At 32.7% G+C, this 16160-nt stretch overlaps 1 protein-coding gene across 2 annotated transcripts in view; it reads right to left on the bottom strand.

Annotated features, from left to right (window-relative positions):
• Window positions 1–262: 262 nt before the first annotated feature.
• The window catches only part of LOC108965472 (sodium/potassium-transporting ATPase subunit beta-2), a 96302-nt gene continuing 80404 nt past the window's right edge, over window positions 263–16160 (bottom strand). For both annotated transcript variants that reach the window (XM_018927920.1, XM_018927919.1), the window contains one exon: window positions 263–1270. In XM_018927920.1, coding sequence (XP_018783465.1) covers window positions 1167–1270 — 104 coding nt within the window. In that variant the 3' untranslated portion in view covers window positions 263–1166. The remainder of the gene's footprint in view (window positions 1271–16160) is intronic.

Genomic DNA, 16160 nt, shown 5'->3' with positions numbered 1-16160 from the left:
AGCGCTAAAGTAAGGAAATAAGTACGAAAGAAGCGTTTGCATTTATTATCAAAATTGTTAGCGCTGTTGCACGCTTTATTTAAAGCAATTATTTCTTTTAACTACATACATACATACCTCTTTGCGGGTTTGCGTACTAAATACCATAAATCGTATTTATTTCATAATTTATTGCGCAAAATAAAATTAAATACAAATAATCATATTTTTCGGTCGCTGCTGTTACTTTTTATTATTTTTTGTATTTTTGCCTTTTTTACTATTTTTTTTTGTGTCTCCAAAAAAAAATATATATACGAGTACGTATGTACATATGTATTGAATGATGCCTTGTTACGCTTTGTCTATTAAATTAATTAATTTAATTCTTATTTTTTTATGCATTTTCATTTAATTATTTTCCTTTTTTGGTTTGCTCTCGCTCTATTTAGCAGTGTTGCCGCAGTGTTGTTTTTTTTTTACTTTTGTTTGCTGCAATTTGTAATGTATTTGCATGTTTTCGTTCTGGCAAAATAAATGTTTAGCAATTTTTTATCTCAAGTATTTTGGTTTTTCCTATTTTGCACACATTTTTTAGTTTTTTCTTTGTATTATAGCCTTTATTTTTGTTGTGGTTGTTGTTGTCACTGCTCGCATATGCTCTATACAAATAGCGCTTTTTATTTCTGCTTTAGTTTATTTCTTTTTTCGGCTTGTTGTTCTTATTCTTTGGTTGTTGCTGTATTTTTCATGCATTCYTCTTTCAGCTTTCTCCTAGCTTGCTCTCTCATTCACTCCTTCAAGCACATAGGTACATCACACACTCGCCTTCATTACATTGACCCTCTCTCTCTCTCTCTCTCTATCTCTCTCTACTACTCTGCTCTCTCTTTATGCTGCTTTAACCTTTTTGCCTGTTTTTGCCCTTCCCTGCATGTTTCTTGACTTAATCTTGCTACTATTTTGTTGTTGTTTTTCTTTGGTTTTGTATTTACTTCTGTTATTGTTTTCTTTTAATAACTGTAGTCCATTTTTATTTACTGCTGCGTTTATTATTTCACCTGCTAAGTGTTCTCTTTGTTTTTTGTTATTGTTTATTTTTGGTTTTCTTTTGTGTGGTTGTTATGATTTTTGTTTTATTAATTTATTTTCTGTGCTTCGTTCACTTATTGGCTGCGCGCAAGCTCTTAATCAACCATCAATTCGAAGTGGACGGATCCTTTCCTTTCTGCGCGATCATGTTTAATGTTGCTTGCCCAGGCTTTGCATTCAATGTTGATTAAAACGCCGGCTATAGGAAGAATGAAGAAAGATAACATATATAATATGATTTGTACATTGATATATGCTATATGTAAAGATGGAAAAAATAAGTAGAAAGGTTCGAAAATCTATAATAACTGAGTTTAACGGTTTGAATATCAAGTTAACTTCATAATACTAATATTTTYTTATTAAGTGGACTTAATAAGGGTTTTAAGTGCAGCTCGAAACACCATTTCACTGTATTTTATATCGTTCATAAATCAGTTAAATAGCCTTAAATATAGAAAATGTTGTCAATATAAAAAATAAATTTAGAAAAAAGGAGCCTACAGTTTGAATGTCAATTGAAATTTGTAAATCAACATTTTCTCTAATTAAACGGGTTTAATAGGTGTTTACAACTTATGTCTGTTTTGACATAAGCGAATACAAAGAAGTTTTCGAAACACCAATTCATTTCATTTTATATCGTCCCTAAAAAAATTACATCCTCAGAAAAAAATAAAAAAATATGTTTTGAAAAATTGAGTTTCACGGCTTGAGTGTCAATTGAAATGTGTAAAAACAAATACTTTCTCTAATTAAGTGGATTTAATAAACCTTTACTGTTGATTATGTAAATTTTTATATGAGCGGAACGAGTGGAATTTTTGAAACACCACTTCATTTAGTTATTTGTACATCGAAGTATGCGCGCACAAGTAAAAATCACACTCATTTGAGCGGAACGAATGAAATTTTTGAAACACCACTTCATTTAGTTATTTGTACATTGAAGTATGAAATTATACAACGGACATAAAGTCAGTTTGTTTTGAAATGTAACATGTTGTAAACATATACTTAAGTAAACAAAGAGAAAAATGTGGAAATCTGGATTTAGTTTTCAATAAAACTACTTTTATGAGCTTTTCTTTTCTAATTTAAATGACAATATCTTTTCAAGACCCAGCATTACTAGCAGTAGTATGCCATGTATAKAAKTTCATGCAAGTGAAGAAAATTATCTGAACGCCATTCACTTGGAAGTGGCCAGAAACGATTATTTTACATATAGWATAGCTCAAGCAGCTCACGATTACTGGTCTTAGACCAAGTATCCTCTGAGTAGCCAAAAAATMTCCGTTTGAAAGCGAACGAAAGTTAGAAGGCGAAACATTCCCCCGTAGGGTTGTRCGTTCTRTTTGGGACCTGCCACGTAAAAAAAGCCTTCAATAAAAGAAGAATTTCAGCTATAGCCGTAATATTATATCTTCATATGACAATCCTTTCAATTTTGATACCTTTCACTTTTAGATCTTGGTGGAACCGCTTCTATGTTTCTTACTATTATCGTCAAAATTCTCCGAAAATTTATTCAGATCTTTCAGTTGATTTTGAGAAAATAACTTTGGTGTTTATGTTTCGCACACCAATAACTCAGTATTTAGCGACATTTTTCTTTCTGTGGTCCATGCAAATTACCTTTGAAAGAAAAGTAAACTTTAATTTTTAGTAAAACCTTAAAACCTTCCGTATAATTTTTTGCATATTTTCCTTAAGCAGCCTGGGAGTAAGTATCGCATGATACGCGAAGAAGGTGCGCCGAATCCTATTTATGACTGGAAAACTAACTTTATATTACTAAAAGGCCGTATTTATTAAAATTTTAAATATGCAATTATCTTAAAAACTCGAGCGCATTCAATATTTTCATGAATAAGCTCGTAATGTGAACACCTGAAAGCATCAAAATTTGCTAAGATATTCAGAACAACGAAAAAGCTTTTTGTTTTTGTAGAGTAGGTATATTGAAAAAGTAAATTAAATTGTTTTTGCCTTTCTTCTTCAGGTTTATTTCACATTACATTTTTAAACTTCAAGAGAATGTATTTATAATTTGTTGGATCTATGCTAACTCGTGGACCGATTTAAAACATTTGTGACATTAAATTATGGTATATTCAAGATTGTAGCCGATATAAATAGTGTTAAGTTAAACGGAAGTTGAATTTATTATACTAGGCATATGGGAGCTAATGAAAATACTGAGGTGGTCTTATGCATTTTTGAGATCTTAGGATATTATTACCAGAAAACCGCAGCCCTGAGTTTCACTTATCTGGTATATCGGGCCATGAAAAKTCATGATCCGATTACGGCAATTTTCAGACGTGATCGCATACMTTAAAGGCACTATTTGTACCTTTGTCTTAGTATTGTATACTGAAATAATCTTGTTTAATTTAAAATTATGATATATGGGGAAGAAGGCGTAGTTTTAGTATGATTTATACTTTTTTACTATGAAATATAAGAATGCTACAGTAACGTTATGAACCAAATTTGAAATTGCTTAAGTTGCTGTTGAGGTATGGAGAGATATTACCTAAAGGTGGGCTGCCCATGAAAAACTTTCTACTGATCTCTATGAAACGATTCGGCTCTSACTTGGCTGTGAGATATAATATGTTATCGGGAAGTGGTGTGAWTATCATTCAATTTTACACAAAGTATAAGAAAATGCTAGAAGCATTTGTTCAGATRAAATTTATGTGAGTTAGTTTTAAAAATTTTCTAACCACAGATTCTCTTCCCTATAGCGATTCGTTGTACCAAACTACTGCTTTATATCTTAATTTGGAATTGAAAATGATGTTAAGAGAAAATAATATATATAATATGCCATGACTAAGCATTTTATAGATTTTCTCTTAACGACTTTTTTGGCTGCGGCTTGGCCCATCTCCATTATCAACCTCCTCAGCCTCAGATTCACTTGTACCAAGTTTCTTTAAAAAAATATCAATTTCAACCCAAATTAGAGCATGTTGTTTAGTTTTAGTGGATAGAACCTTTAGGTGAACAAAACTATTAYGCCTACTATTTAGCAACATATTGCGTGTGAATAACTTTAAAAATTCTAAAACTTCTAAAACAAGCTGTCCTTTATGTAAGATCCCTATTTTGTCTATACAAACTCGTACTTATGCTATGCGATTGTATGTTATTATTTAATTATGTATTTTCACCAACTTCAAGTAGCCAAATGGTAACGGAAGCGGAAACGGATGCGCGACAACAACGTACATTTTCACGCTGATGAAAATTAAATGCCAACCACAAACAATACCTCACATACTTAAGTGGAGCAAGTAATAATAAAGCAAACAATAATGAGTAAAGAAATGAGAATAAAACTGGCACAATGGTTAAGTAGAATGCAAGATGAGATTATATGTAAGTTATATGAACTATATACATAAAAACATTTAAGTGTATTTTCATGCAGACCAGCTGAAGAAAGGAATTATTTGTATGGCAACTATACATACACATCTTTTTGTGTGGCACATGCTTATACATACATTTGTTGCATGTATTATAACATGTATATGTATGTATATATGAAATTCATACCACAAGTGCAAAGAAAAGTTGAGCACAAAATTATACCAGAAGCGCTTATGTGCGTATAATTTTCAATTTAAGAGTACTGTGTGCTGTGTGGACACAGTGGGAAATCTTTTCTTATTTATAATTTTCCTTATAAGTACAGCAATTGTGCACACTCGCACCCATATATGTGTACATGCACTTCTATTAGGGTGGGTAATAAAAATTGATTAATTTTTCACTTATACGCTGAAAAATTGGTTGGAAAAAATCTCCAAAAAGCTATGCCCTTAATGTTCAGTAAAAGTATGAGCTCTTAATATTCATAGGAAATCCGCCACTCAGTTTACAATTTTTTTTCGTATTATTGGAAAGAAAAAAATCCTATCTTGAAGGTGAAAAAAATATTCGATTTTTTTGACTCACCCGAATTTCTATGGTACATACTTGAGTGAGTGACAAGTGCTCGCTGCCGCAAGGAAATTTCTACTACTTCTTCTCATACTCTTTATTGCTTGCCACAAGTGCTATTCGTTGTTTTTAAGCGCACACATAAAATTAAAAGAAACACACATACACACATATACACACATTTATATACAACTGTAAAAGTATTATGTGTGTACAATACAATCAAATAGCAGTAGCCTTGAAGCATTTAATGTGACAATTGCAGTGAGCAAACATCAACAATAAACACCTACAAGCATACAGTTGTGTATATATTTATACACAAATACACAAATACACATATACAAACGTGAAATAGTTGGAGTGAAATGCTCGCAGCGGTGGGTGACAAACGCACAGCACAATGTGACATGTAAAAAGTTGCTCATACGCCCTGKAGTATGCAAGGCGTACGTAGTTGCATGCACGCAGTAGAAGGCGTGTGCCATACAGAAAGTGTACATGTGCGCTCATACAGTCATACAGATATATTTATATGCAAGCTGCTGCACACCACTAGTGTGGGTAGATCTGTATATTTCCTTAACGGTATAGAACATTGTCAAGCAATTGAAAATCAAATCCTTGTATTTTGCTGCTAAATTCGCCAACTCACGTATTTCCTTAGAATTCCKTTCTAATATTTTACTATTTCTATGTATTTTCAATGCAATTTCTTGTCMMAATTGTTCCCYAACGTTCATGTTATGTTTTTGTTTCTTTTTTTTTATTTGGTAAGCAATCAAATTGCCAGCGCACACTCTTTATTTTTCKCTTGCATTTGAAAATAAATCTTTCCATTGTTCGTTCTGCTGACCACAGTTGGTTGGTGAACACTTATTTTTATTTTAGTTGTCGAGACAAACGTTGCACACATTTTTTGAATGTGCTCTGAGGTATTTATTGTCATATATCAGAATAGAGGAAATGTATGAATACACTTGGGTGGGTTAACACATTTGATTGCATTAAATTTTTTATTATTACATTTGCGCATAAAGACTTCAAGAAGTACTAGTTAAGATTAAGAAATATATGCAAATATTATTAACCATCCTTTTGCTAACATAAGGTCTAGTAAAAGTAAATTCAATATGTTTTCCAATAAACACATTTAGTAATCTGCAGGTCGCTTTGTATAATGCGATCGGATGTTAGAAAGACAAAATTTTCTATAAAAATTGTCTTAGAAAGTTTTGTGATTGCTTGGTTTGTACTAAAGAGGTTGCAGTTTTTCTGCTGTAAAGGAGCACAACTCAATCAKCCGGCTAAAAATGTCAATAGTGTGTATGGTTCTGCTACTATAAAAGTCAACCGCGCATAATTTTGATTTAATCGATTTTGTCCGTAATTTTGATTCTAAAATACACATTCGAAAAGGACAATATTTGAAAATACCGATAAAATAATGGAATAATTTTATAATTCGTGTACTCAGAAGGTAAATTTAAAACAGGCTGGTTAAAAAACAAAGTCCGATGTGTGGGTTATACATGAGTTAGCACAAAAAATTCTTATGTTCTGACAAGGGTTTTTATGGCAACGACAATATGAAACTTCCTACAATGGCAAACAGCTATCGAACAAAGCGGTGCTTATATTTTCGATTTCAATTTAATGCAAAATTATTGCATTTATTCTTAATACATTTTTTATATAGTATATGGAAACTAAAAGAAGTTATATGTATACCGAATGTAAAATTTTTTCACGATAAAATATTTATTATGATAGAATTTATCATCATATTTAGTACATTAAATTTACAAGGAGGTGTAGTAAAATATATACTTACATCCTGCCCTTACCAATTATTTTCATTTTCTTACGGAGGTTTTCGAAATATTTGAGCTTTATTAGTTAGAAAAATATATGGTTTTTATAGYATTTGAACAGAATTTTATGCATAAAGCCACCGGTACTATGTTTTTTCATAACTCTCATCGACTTTTATAATTTTTTTACCACTGATTCCGAGATGTTCGTCCTATTTTATAAATAACACCACGAATGTTCGCTTCCAATGATTCGTTTTTCAGACAATTAAGCAAATCACAACACAACGTGAATGGATGTAGAGGAGTTGGAAATATTTGAACTCCAAATAAGTAGACCAATTTAGAGTCATAAGTTCAAGCTATTTATTTAAAGCTATGACTCTAACAAATTATATATACCTCTACAAAGTCTGATACTATWTGCGCAAAGTGTTTTTWTAACAWTTTTATTATTGCATTATTATAGTAAATTTGTAATAATTGAGGAGAATGGAAGTTTTCTGTGAATCCAAGGTCATTCTAAACTTTTTAGACTTTTTGATAAAGTAATGAGTTGAGGGGTTTAGAAAAATTGGTTACACCGTATATGTTTTTAAAAGGCTATTTAGTCTAGAGATTTGAAATAAAAACGATTTTTTTCATATTTCCATACTCCCCGAAAAAAAAGTGAAATAAAAATCGATCTTATTTTAGTAACAAATCTTGTCAATAAAAATAAATTATCATATCTTTTWTAAATCTCTCATGACAAAGGTGGGGCCTCTCAACGAAAGTAGTCCTCTGGCTCTACGATGTCAAAGTCAAGAGWCATGTGGTGGAGGGCTCTAGAAAAGACAAAATCTTCAAAGAAACTCGAGTGCGTTCGGGCGGCGCTCATGAGCGTGTGTAGTGTACTAAGGTCCACTCANTGGTGGAGGGCTCTAGAAAAGACAAAATCTTCAAAGAAACTCGAGTGCGTTCGGGCGGCGCTCATGAGCGTGTGTAGTGTACTAAGGTCCACTCAGACAATCGTACTTAAAGTCTGGCACATTGTACCCATAAACATCGTCGGAAGATGTATGGATGCTAAAGATGCTATTTTACTCAAAGAATCTGGCTTCTTARAAGAACACGAATCTGAACACTCGAATATCCTTGCACGCATTGACTTCATACCGGATYACTTGGATGATAGAGTCGCCAAACCGAACCCTAGCGACACCTTCTCTGCTATGAGAGAGTTGGGCGTCGGAAGAAGCCGCTGTAGGAGAAGGAAAGTRAGCTTCTTTACGGATATGTAAAAGCTTGGAGAGAAGGTTGGTGGAGGAGTTTACTGTCAGGACCTCTCTATCAACTAAAACTTCAGATTTCCTGACTACTGCAGTATATTCCAAGCCGACGTTTCAGCTATTAAGGTATCAGCAGATCTACTACTCCGGAGTGCAGCCTTCTTCAGAGAAAWGACCATCCACTTAGATAGCAGAGTGGCGATACTAGCCTTGAACTCATTAACAGTACWGGAGTGTCTAACGKCGCTATCAATAGCATCGAGTTTCTTTGTAGTGAGACTGGTATGAAGGCTAGATAATAGCAAAATCGCAGGAAATTGCAAAGCTGATGAGCTGGAAAGAAAAAGCACCCTAGAACCGCTATCGGTAGAATGGGAGCGGTGCTCCCTTAWCCTCTTGTGTTCTACCACTAGATACATATGTAGCTGGTCTTCGTCGAAGCTTGGCCAGCGCTGGGCCACCCAGCGTTAAGATCGATCATAAGAGATCTAGGGATCTTTCTGGCCTCAGTAAGGTTAGCATCTCCCTAGTTGTGAGSCTTTTAACAGGCCTATTGGCGTCCATGCTGCAGAAGCTGCATCGAAAAAGATAAGCTGGAAAAAACTCAACACTTCCATCTTGACTGCCCGCGCTTGGACATAGAATTGTATTGGCAACTAAGAATTTTTGCTAAAATATAAGTTCAGTTCGAACACAGGAGTTCTTCTTTTCTCTGGCTTCACAAARGACTACATATAGTAGTCCACGTGAGATCCTTGATCAGCCATCGAACTTAACCTAATGATACCTAGTTGTTAGGTTATTGTTGTAGATTATTCGATACAATTGAGTATTCCATTCTCCAATTTCAAGTTTCATTTAGTTRTTCCCCAAAATTCTCAACTTATTTTCACAAATATATATACTACTATGAATTTGTAACGCTTTTCTCGCATTTTGAGCTGTAAACTACTATCTTTTCCATAACATTTCAATCAATGTAGTACATGTTACCGAGTTTTGCCACAAACMGCTTAAACTTAATTGAATTTCACTTGTGGCCAAACGGCACCCACAGAAAATCGAACAGCGTTTGCCACAAGAACCGCAAAAAGCAGAAAATCTTAAACTTTGCAAGCAAACGTGACACAGCAACACACAAGTTAAAATACATATGTATTTTTCACTGTTTTAACTTGCAGAGAAATCTATGCTATGCAATATATATAAACATATCACATACAACATATCATTTGCCTGCATATAACGCTTATCTGCTGTGGCAATTCGGCCAAATTCCAGCATCATTTCATGCATGTTTCAGTTGATATGGGTACATCAGCGTAGCCAGGGTTTGCGTGTACACACTATATAAAAATATGTTATATAGAACATTATATGTATGGTATATATAATGTACCACATTCGTATGTCCAAGTGCTGGTTGTTTTTTAAGGGACAGCGTCGACCCTGCGCTCTTAATAGCTGCAGTGTGTTTTGGGTATCGCAAAGTTTGTGGTTATTWTTGTTGTACGTGTTACACTTGTGAGTAATCCTAATACGCTGTAGCCGGGTTTGCYTGTCCTTTATTTAAAACTGCTCTAATTTCTTGAATACCAATTTATTTGATTACTTAACTGAATAMTTAGCTAATTTTTTGCTGCTGTAGGAATATACATACTCAAAACAGTTTTTATATAATTGTGCACAGGGTTTCCCAATAAGAATGAAATGATTTAAAAAAATTTACACCAATTGCGTTTTATTTAATGTGAAGTAAAATCGATACAATTCATTCAAAAGGCGTCACGACTTCTTTTGCAGAAACAAATTCCATCGATGAACCCAGCTTTCGAGTTCTTTTTCCACAAAATTAAGTCTTATGCCTCACATTCAACATTGACATCTAAAGCTTGAAGAGTATCTGCTTTATTGCTAAAGAYAAATGACTTTAAATAACYTCACAAGTAGTAGTCTAATGGTGTKAAATCATAACTTCTTGGAGRCCAWACTTTGTCACWCTTTCWTGAAATAATCGAATATCCAAACTTTTCYCGCAATAACTCGGTTGTTGCACATGCTGTGTGGCACGTGGCACGTAGCCMCGTCCTGTTGGAACCAGATTTTGTCAAAATCAACTTCTTATAATTGTGGACATAAAAAGTTGCATTCATCSATCTATATCGCTCTTTATTGACAGTAAAGRAGYCATCAGCTTCATTTCGAMWGAAGTACGGRCCGATGATTCCACTAAACACAAAACTAGATTAAACTGCCAATTGAGGCGAATGTAATGGTTGTTCATTAACAATTTGTGGATTTTCTTTGCACCAAAATCGATAGTTTTGTTTATTTATTACCCCACCACTCATATGAAAGTGAGTCTTATCGGAAAAGATGATTTTCTTAAAAAATCGTTATTGTTAAAAAATTAATCAAAGAAAAAAATCAKCAAATTAATGACGTTTACGGTGGTCCAATGGTTTCAGTGCTTGAGTGAGAATAATTTATATGCATGTAAGCCCAAAATCTTTCTCAAAATCCGCCAGGTTATAGTTTAAGATAGTCCCAATTCTTGAGCACGGTTTTTAATCGACAAATTATGGTCTTCAGCAACAATTGCCTGAACGGCAGCAATATTTCCATTACTTCGAGAGATTCTTTGCCTTATTGGCACATTATCATTCTGTAAAGAATATACATAGAATATATAATAATAATAGAATGTATGTGCTTGAAATTTTCAATAATTCGATGAACAGCGAGCACAGGTGAAGGTTTATTACGAATATAAAATGGCAAAAGGGCACGAAATTTTTCAATTAAAGAACCGTTGTTTTTATAATAAAATTGAATAGTTTGTAAAAGTGTTCTTGTATATATCTTTACATGATAATATTATAAATATTACTGAATACAATGCAAAGAAATACAGATCGTGATTTATTTAAACAAACCGACACTTAGAAATCATATCATCCTTATTGGAAACACCGGTATTTAATTTTTAAATTTAAGCAAATATTATATATGTATTATTTCATACTAGTATCTAATGAATATTTAAAAAAAAGGTCTCTGAGAACACTGGTCAATACTTCATTCATAACTCTTTAAATTATCAAGTAAAAAAAGTCATCAGTGAAAGAAGTTTAAAAAATGCCGAAATCGAGTACTGCCGTTCTATAATCAAATTTAACTGACAAAGGAATTTTTTTTTAACTTTTAAAAAGATTAAATTCRTTTATAAGATGGCTCACTCGAAGTTAAAGGCGCTGTCGGCAAGTATCAACGACTCAGAAGAAGATTTGATAAGTAAAAAAGCACACCGACGAAAGACAATTAAAAAAATCCAACCGTTTTGTCTCACTTTCTGAAGTTGAGGAGACTCATATAGGCTGTTCACGGTAAGGTGGTTATCGGGTTATGTGGTTATTAGATTAAAAATAACCTCTATGATCCGTGAACATCCCATATTGTATGGTTATATGCTTATTTTTACACAAACAGCTGTTCATTGTTTACATTTTAAGTTCAATGAAATTTCTACTTCTAAAATGCCTAAACAAAGTTTAAAAAGCAACATAATTGAATTTAAAATAAGTTCTGCTATTCAGGAAATGGACTTTATTGAAGGTATGTGCTTATTAAATAATCCAAATTTTAAGAGTTCAAAAGATTCTTTGTATAAAATTTGCAGACATCTTGCGCCCTRAACAGTGTCACAATGCAATTGCAAACAAAAAACAGCTGTTAATAGCAGAATTACCAATTAGAAGGTATAAATGGAAATGCCATTCGCTTAGTTTTATTTTATTTTTTTGTGCTGCCATTTAGTAGAACTCCAACGACTTTCTAACACTGGAAATAAGCAAACAACCACATAATCTGTAAACAAGGGTCTGGGTTKKTCAAAGTTGGTTATTTTGTCATACCGCATTTTGTTGTTGTTTACTTAATCACATAAYCACATAACCCGATAACCACCTTATCGTGAACAGCCTATATGTAATCGGTTCATACTTTCCTTAAGATCCTATAGGAATCAAGACAATTTTTCTAATTATGTTTCATTTTACCTCGTATTTAGTCATCAAGTTTCTTCAAATTAAGCGAATATGCTGCTGTATGTCATTTAAATTTAAAATTCATGAAATGACTTACTTCTTCGTCTAGCATACATACACCAACCAATTCGTATGGAAAATACGAGTATAACGAGTGTACCGCCTGGATAGTCAGTATTCGATTACGAGTAAAATGACTTAATGAAATTGAATTTGAATGTCATATTAACTACAAGTTAGTTTATTTATAAAAAAAATTTTGCAGTGCTCTTAACATACAATGTCAGATAATTGAACAATAATGAGAAACCAACAACCTTGACATGATCATACACAAACATACGTGCGTATGCATATATCATTGCATTGGGTAATTGCTTGTTTTGCATAACAAATAGACCAATATTTGAATCAATTTTGTATGAGTAGGTGTTATTGTTTTTTTCCAGTTTTATATCTCTAAAAGGATGTATGTATTTGTAACAGGGTATTCGCTATTTCGTAAGACGATTTTCCTTGTCATCAAAAAAAGCGCTTTATTTTCAATATAAGCCGCGATTAAAGAACTTTACTTTACCTTTCCTATATATTTGACATAGGAGTTTTTGATCTTTTACAATAAAATTTTAATCCTTTAACTTCTGACCTTTAACTTCGAATATATTATATTTCAACATACAGTCAAACGCTCTTTAAAAAAATATTTTTTTGTTTACTAAGAACATTCCTTTAATAGAACGTTTGTCAAGAATAATGTATTCATATAGTACACCATGTCGTATGAGCAACACAGAATTCATAATTTACTTGCAGGATTGCACAGTTCATATTATATTTCCTTATTCATTTAAACGCTCTACGAAAATGTGTTTTTTTTATTCAATAGAAACTTCCCTTTAAAAGTTATGTGCTGTCAAAAGTAAAGTATTTATATAGTACAACATGTCGTATGAGCAACATAAAATTCGTAATTTACTTGCGGCCTTGCACACCTCATTTGATGTATAACCTTAGCTGGATGAACTTCCGAACTTTTTTGTAGAGCGAAAAATCTTTTATTAGAATATCACTCTTTTAAAGATGTACATATATTTTCTTAATGCAAAATATCAAACAATCCCATATACATACATATGAGTGAAGTACGGTTTTTATTGAAACTAAAACGCTAATTTATGTTAAATAAATCAGAAATCTTCCGCATAACCTCTTTCTCGAAAACTCGTAACGTCGACTCATCAAATGTTGTCATCGTCCATGCCTCTGCACCATATAGCAGTACGGAAATAATGAGGGACTCATAGGGTTTGGGCTTTGTTCGTCGAGAAAGGGAGCTTATTTACATTGAATATTTTTTTTAAGGGCAAAAACTGAAACTTCATGTGGAGTTTGCAAAATAATCAACTTGAGAAATAACAGATACCCTAATAATTTTACATATACATATACATATACATATACATATAATATATTAATCTATGGAAAAGGCATCACTGCGTTTTATCTACGCTAGTGATTTGTTGTGATTGACTATTAGCCAGTTGTTTGCAATAAATCTGAYATTTTTCTACATACTTTGTTTACCCTTTATTTCAATTTATACCATTTATTTGATTACTGCCGCACTGCTTGCCTTATTGATTGATTTCCACTGTACACGTTGAGGGTAGGCAACATTGTATGCTTTTGAATAGAGTGGAATTCATGTGTGATTTGTTGGTTTTTTCGATTGTGTTCTATATTATTTTGTATATTTCAATATATAATATTTCTTTTGTACTCTCGATACTGTATATATGTACATTTATTTTATTTCAATTTATATACCACACGCAACAATTGTGTAAGGCAATGCAAGTTAGTAACTCTGTGTACGTATATATGTACTGGCAAGAGCGCTCTGAAATTTACTTACATGTATATTATACTCCCCTATACTCAATTTCTTCACAATCTACAAACATATATGCAAGCWCATGTCTATCTATAGTTTCTCAAGCACCATCACCAACATATTGTTCACCCATTTTAATCATTAAGTGCCTTTGTATGTATTTTATTGTTAAATATGTCGGCATATACTTACATGTGTACACGATTAAAATATAGTAATGATAATTTATTTAAATACATACTATTTTGTATAACAAAGGACATTAAGGCCACCATTGTTGTGGCTGAAGCACGGCGTTAATGAGTAAATGATTTATTTATAGCGCACATATAGGCGTCATTTATTTAATAGACAGCATTGTAGTGCACATATCACATACCGTATGCRTATAAGATTATAAAAGTTAAATAGAAAACTGATTTTTTTTTACTGTTTTCCATGTAACGGTTGCTGGTAACCGGATTATGAAGGATATGCAGACTTTTGCATATATAATTTTATGTAATATGTATGATATGTATGATATTATATGTGTGTTACCATGTGCCATTACGCAACTAAATACCATAATTTAAAAGATTTCGTTGCTAGGGAAGATTTTCAAAAGCTTATTTGCAACCGGGGAAAGTTCTAGTTATATTAATTTTAACAATATGAACGGCYTATAGTAATTCAACTTCAAAAGACGATATTAATATTGGAGCACTTTWTGTAATAAAACTTTTGAATTTTTATTCGTTTACGAATATGTACTTAAAATGCTAAAAATTTCAACAATTGATAACAATAAATAGAAGGATAGATATAAAGAGAAGACAAAACGTAACTTCATGTAGGGGTGCTACATATAAAGCTGCTGATTCATAACAAAATCGATCTGTATCATAATAAACAAAGTCAAGAAAACACAGTTGGGTTCGTTATCTGTCAACAATTGGACGACCGTCTGAAGGAGGAAATCGCCTAGAAGTGACCCAYTTTGGCCAAACGGAAATTAATTGTGTTCCATCAGGGTAACGTTAGGACATACACGTCGTTATTGACACAACACAGGGGCTGGGAACTTGGTTAGTACCTTGTAGTGGATGCATAACCTTATAGGAGGGTCCTAACACCAAGCGATTACTACCYGTTTCTATGTTTCTATCTTTTTGSCAATAAATACGAGWGCTTCTATGAGTGTGGCATTATGARCTTACCTTCTAAACAGCAGCAAGTTATCAAAGAAAATTGTTAATATTTWCCAACAAATTGTGAAACGGCAATAAGTTGTTGTTATAAAATTAATGTGAAGCGAGGTGTTAKCCCAAAATATGAGCTGCAAGTCCGTAAAAGCTTTAAAGTTTATCAGTAGAAATTCTCATTGCCCAGCAGATAAATCTATTTTAAATAAAGTTTCTAAAGATCTTAATCGGAAATAAGAGGAATTAAGTTATTYAAAAATTAAAGTTTCCAAAATATGTTCGCTCCCTAACCAATTGAAGAAATTCCGACTACTCCCTTCGGAAAAGCTGTAAAAGACTACTAAAACCAGAAATTTAAGTATGATCAATTAAAATAAGTACTGATAGTTGGGCCAGAGAAGATAAAAAAAAGAAAACGGAAGTATTTTTTTATTATTTAGCTAAAATATTCTTCCATATGAAACACACGTAGATTATCCTACTGTTTCTAGTCAAGAAAGCCAAGAAATCTCAAGTTGCACAAGCCGTGTTCTAAGTGAAGAAATCAAACGCCTTAAAAACAAAAAATCCCTCGGTTACGACCTGATTACGTCCGAGGTACTAAAACAGCTTCCTCCAATAAGTATAATAAAATATACCAACATTATAACGCGACTTTTCATCTTAATGTGCGAACTTATTGGAAAATTGCTGAAGTTATCATGATTCAAAAACTATGACATTAGTAACTACTTACAGGACTATATCATTTCCACTGATAATATCGAAGCTTTTTCAAAAAATTCTCATAAAACGTCTCTACAAAGCAAAAACCATAATTACAGCATATCGGTTTGGGTTTTAAGCTAAYCATTCCACGATTGATCAAATCCACAGAATTACACACATTATTGAAAAAGCCTTGCATGTTGCAAAATCGT

Source organism: Bactrocera latifrons, unplaced genomic scaffold (genome assembly GCF_001853355.1).
Source record: "Bactrocera latifrons isolate USDA-ARS-PBARC rearing strain unplaced genomic scaffold, ASM185335v1 scaffold_14, whole genome shotgun sequence".
NCBI classification, from domain to species: Eukaryota; Metazoa; Arthropoda; class Insecta; order Diptera; family Tephritidae; genus Bactrocera; species Bactrocera latifrons.
Note: the sequence above shows the minus strand (reverse complement) of the source record. Positions and strands in the feature narration are given on the sequence as shown.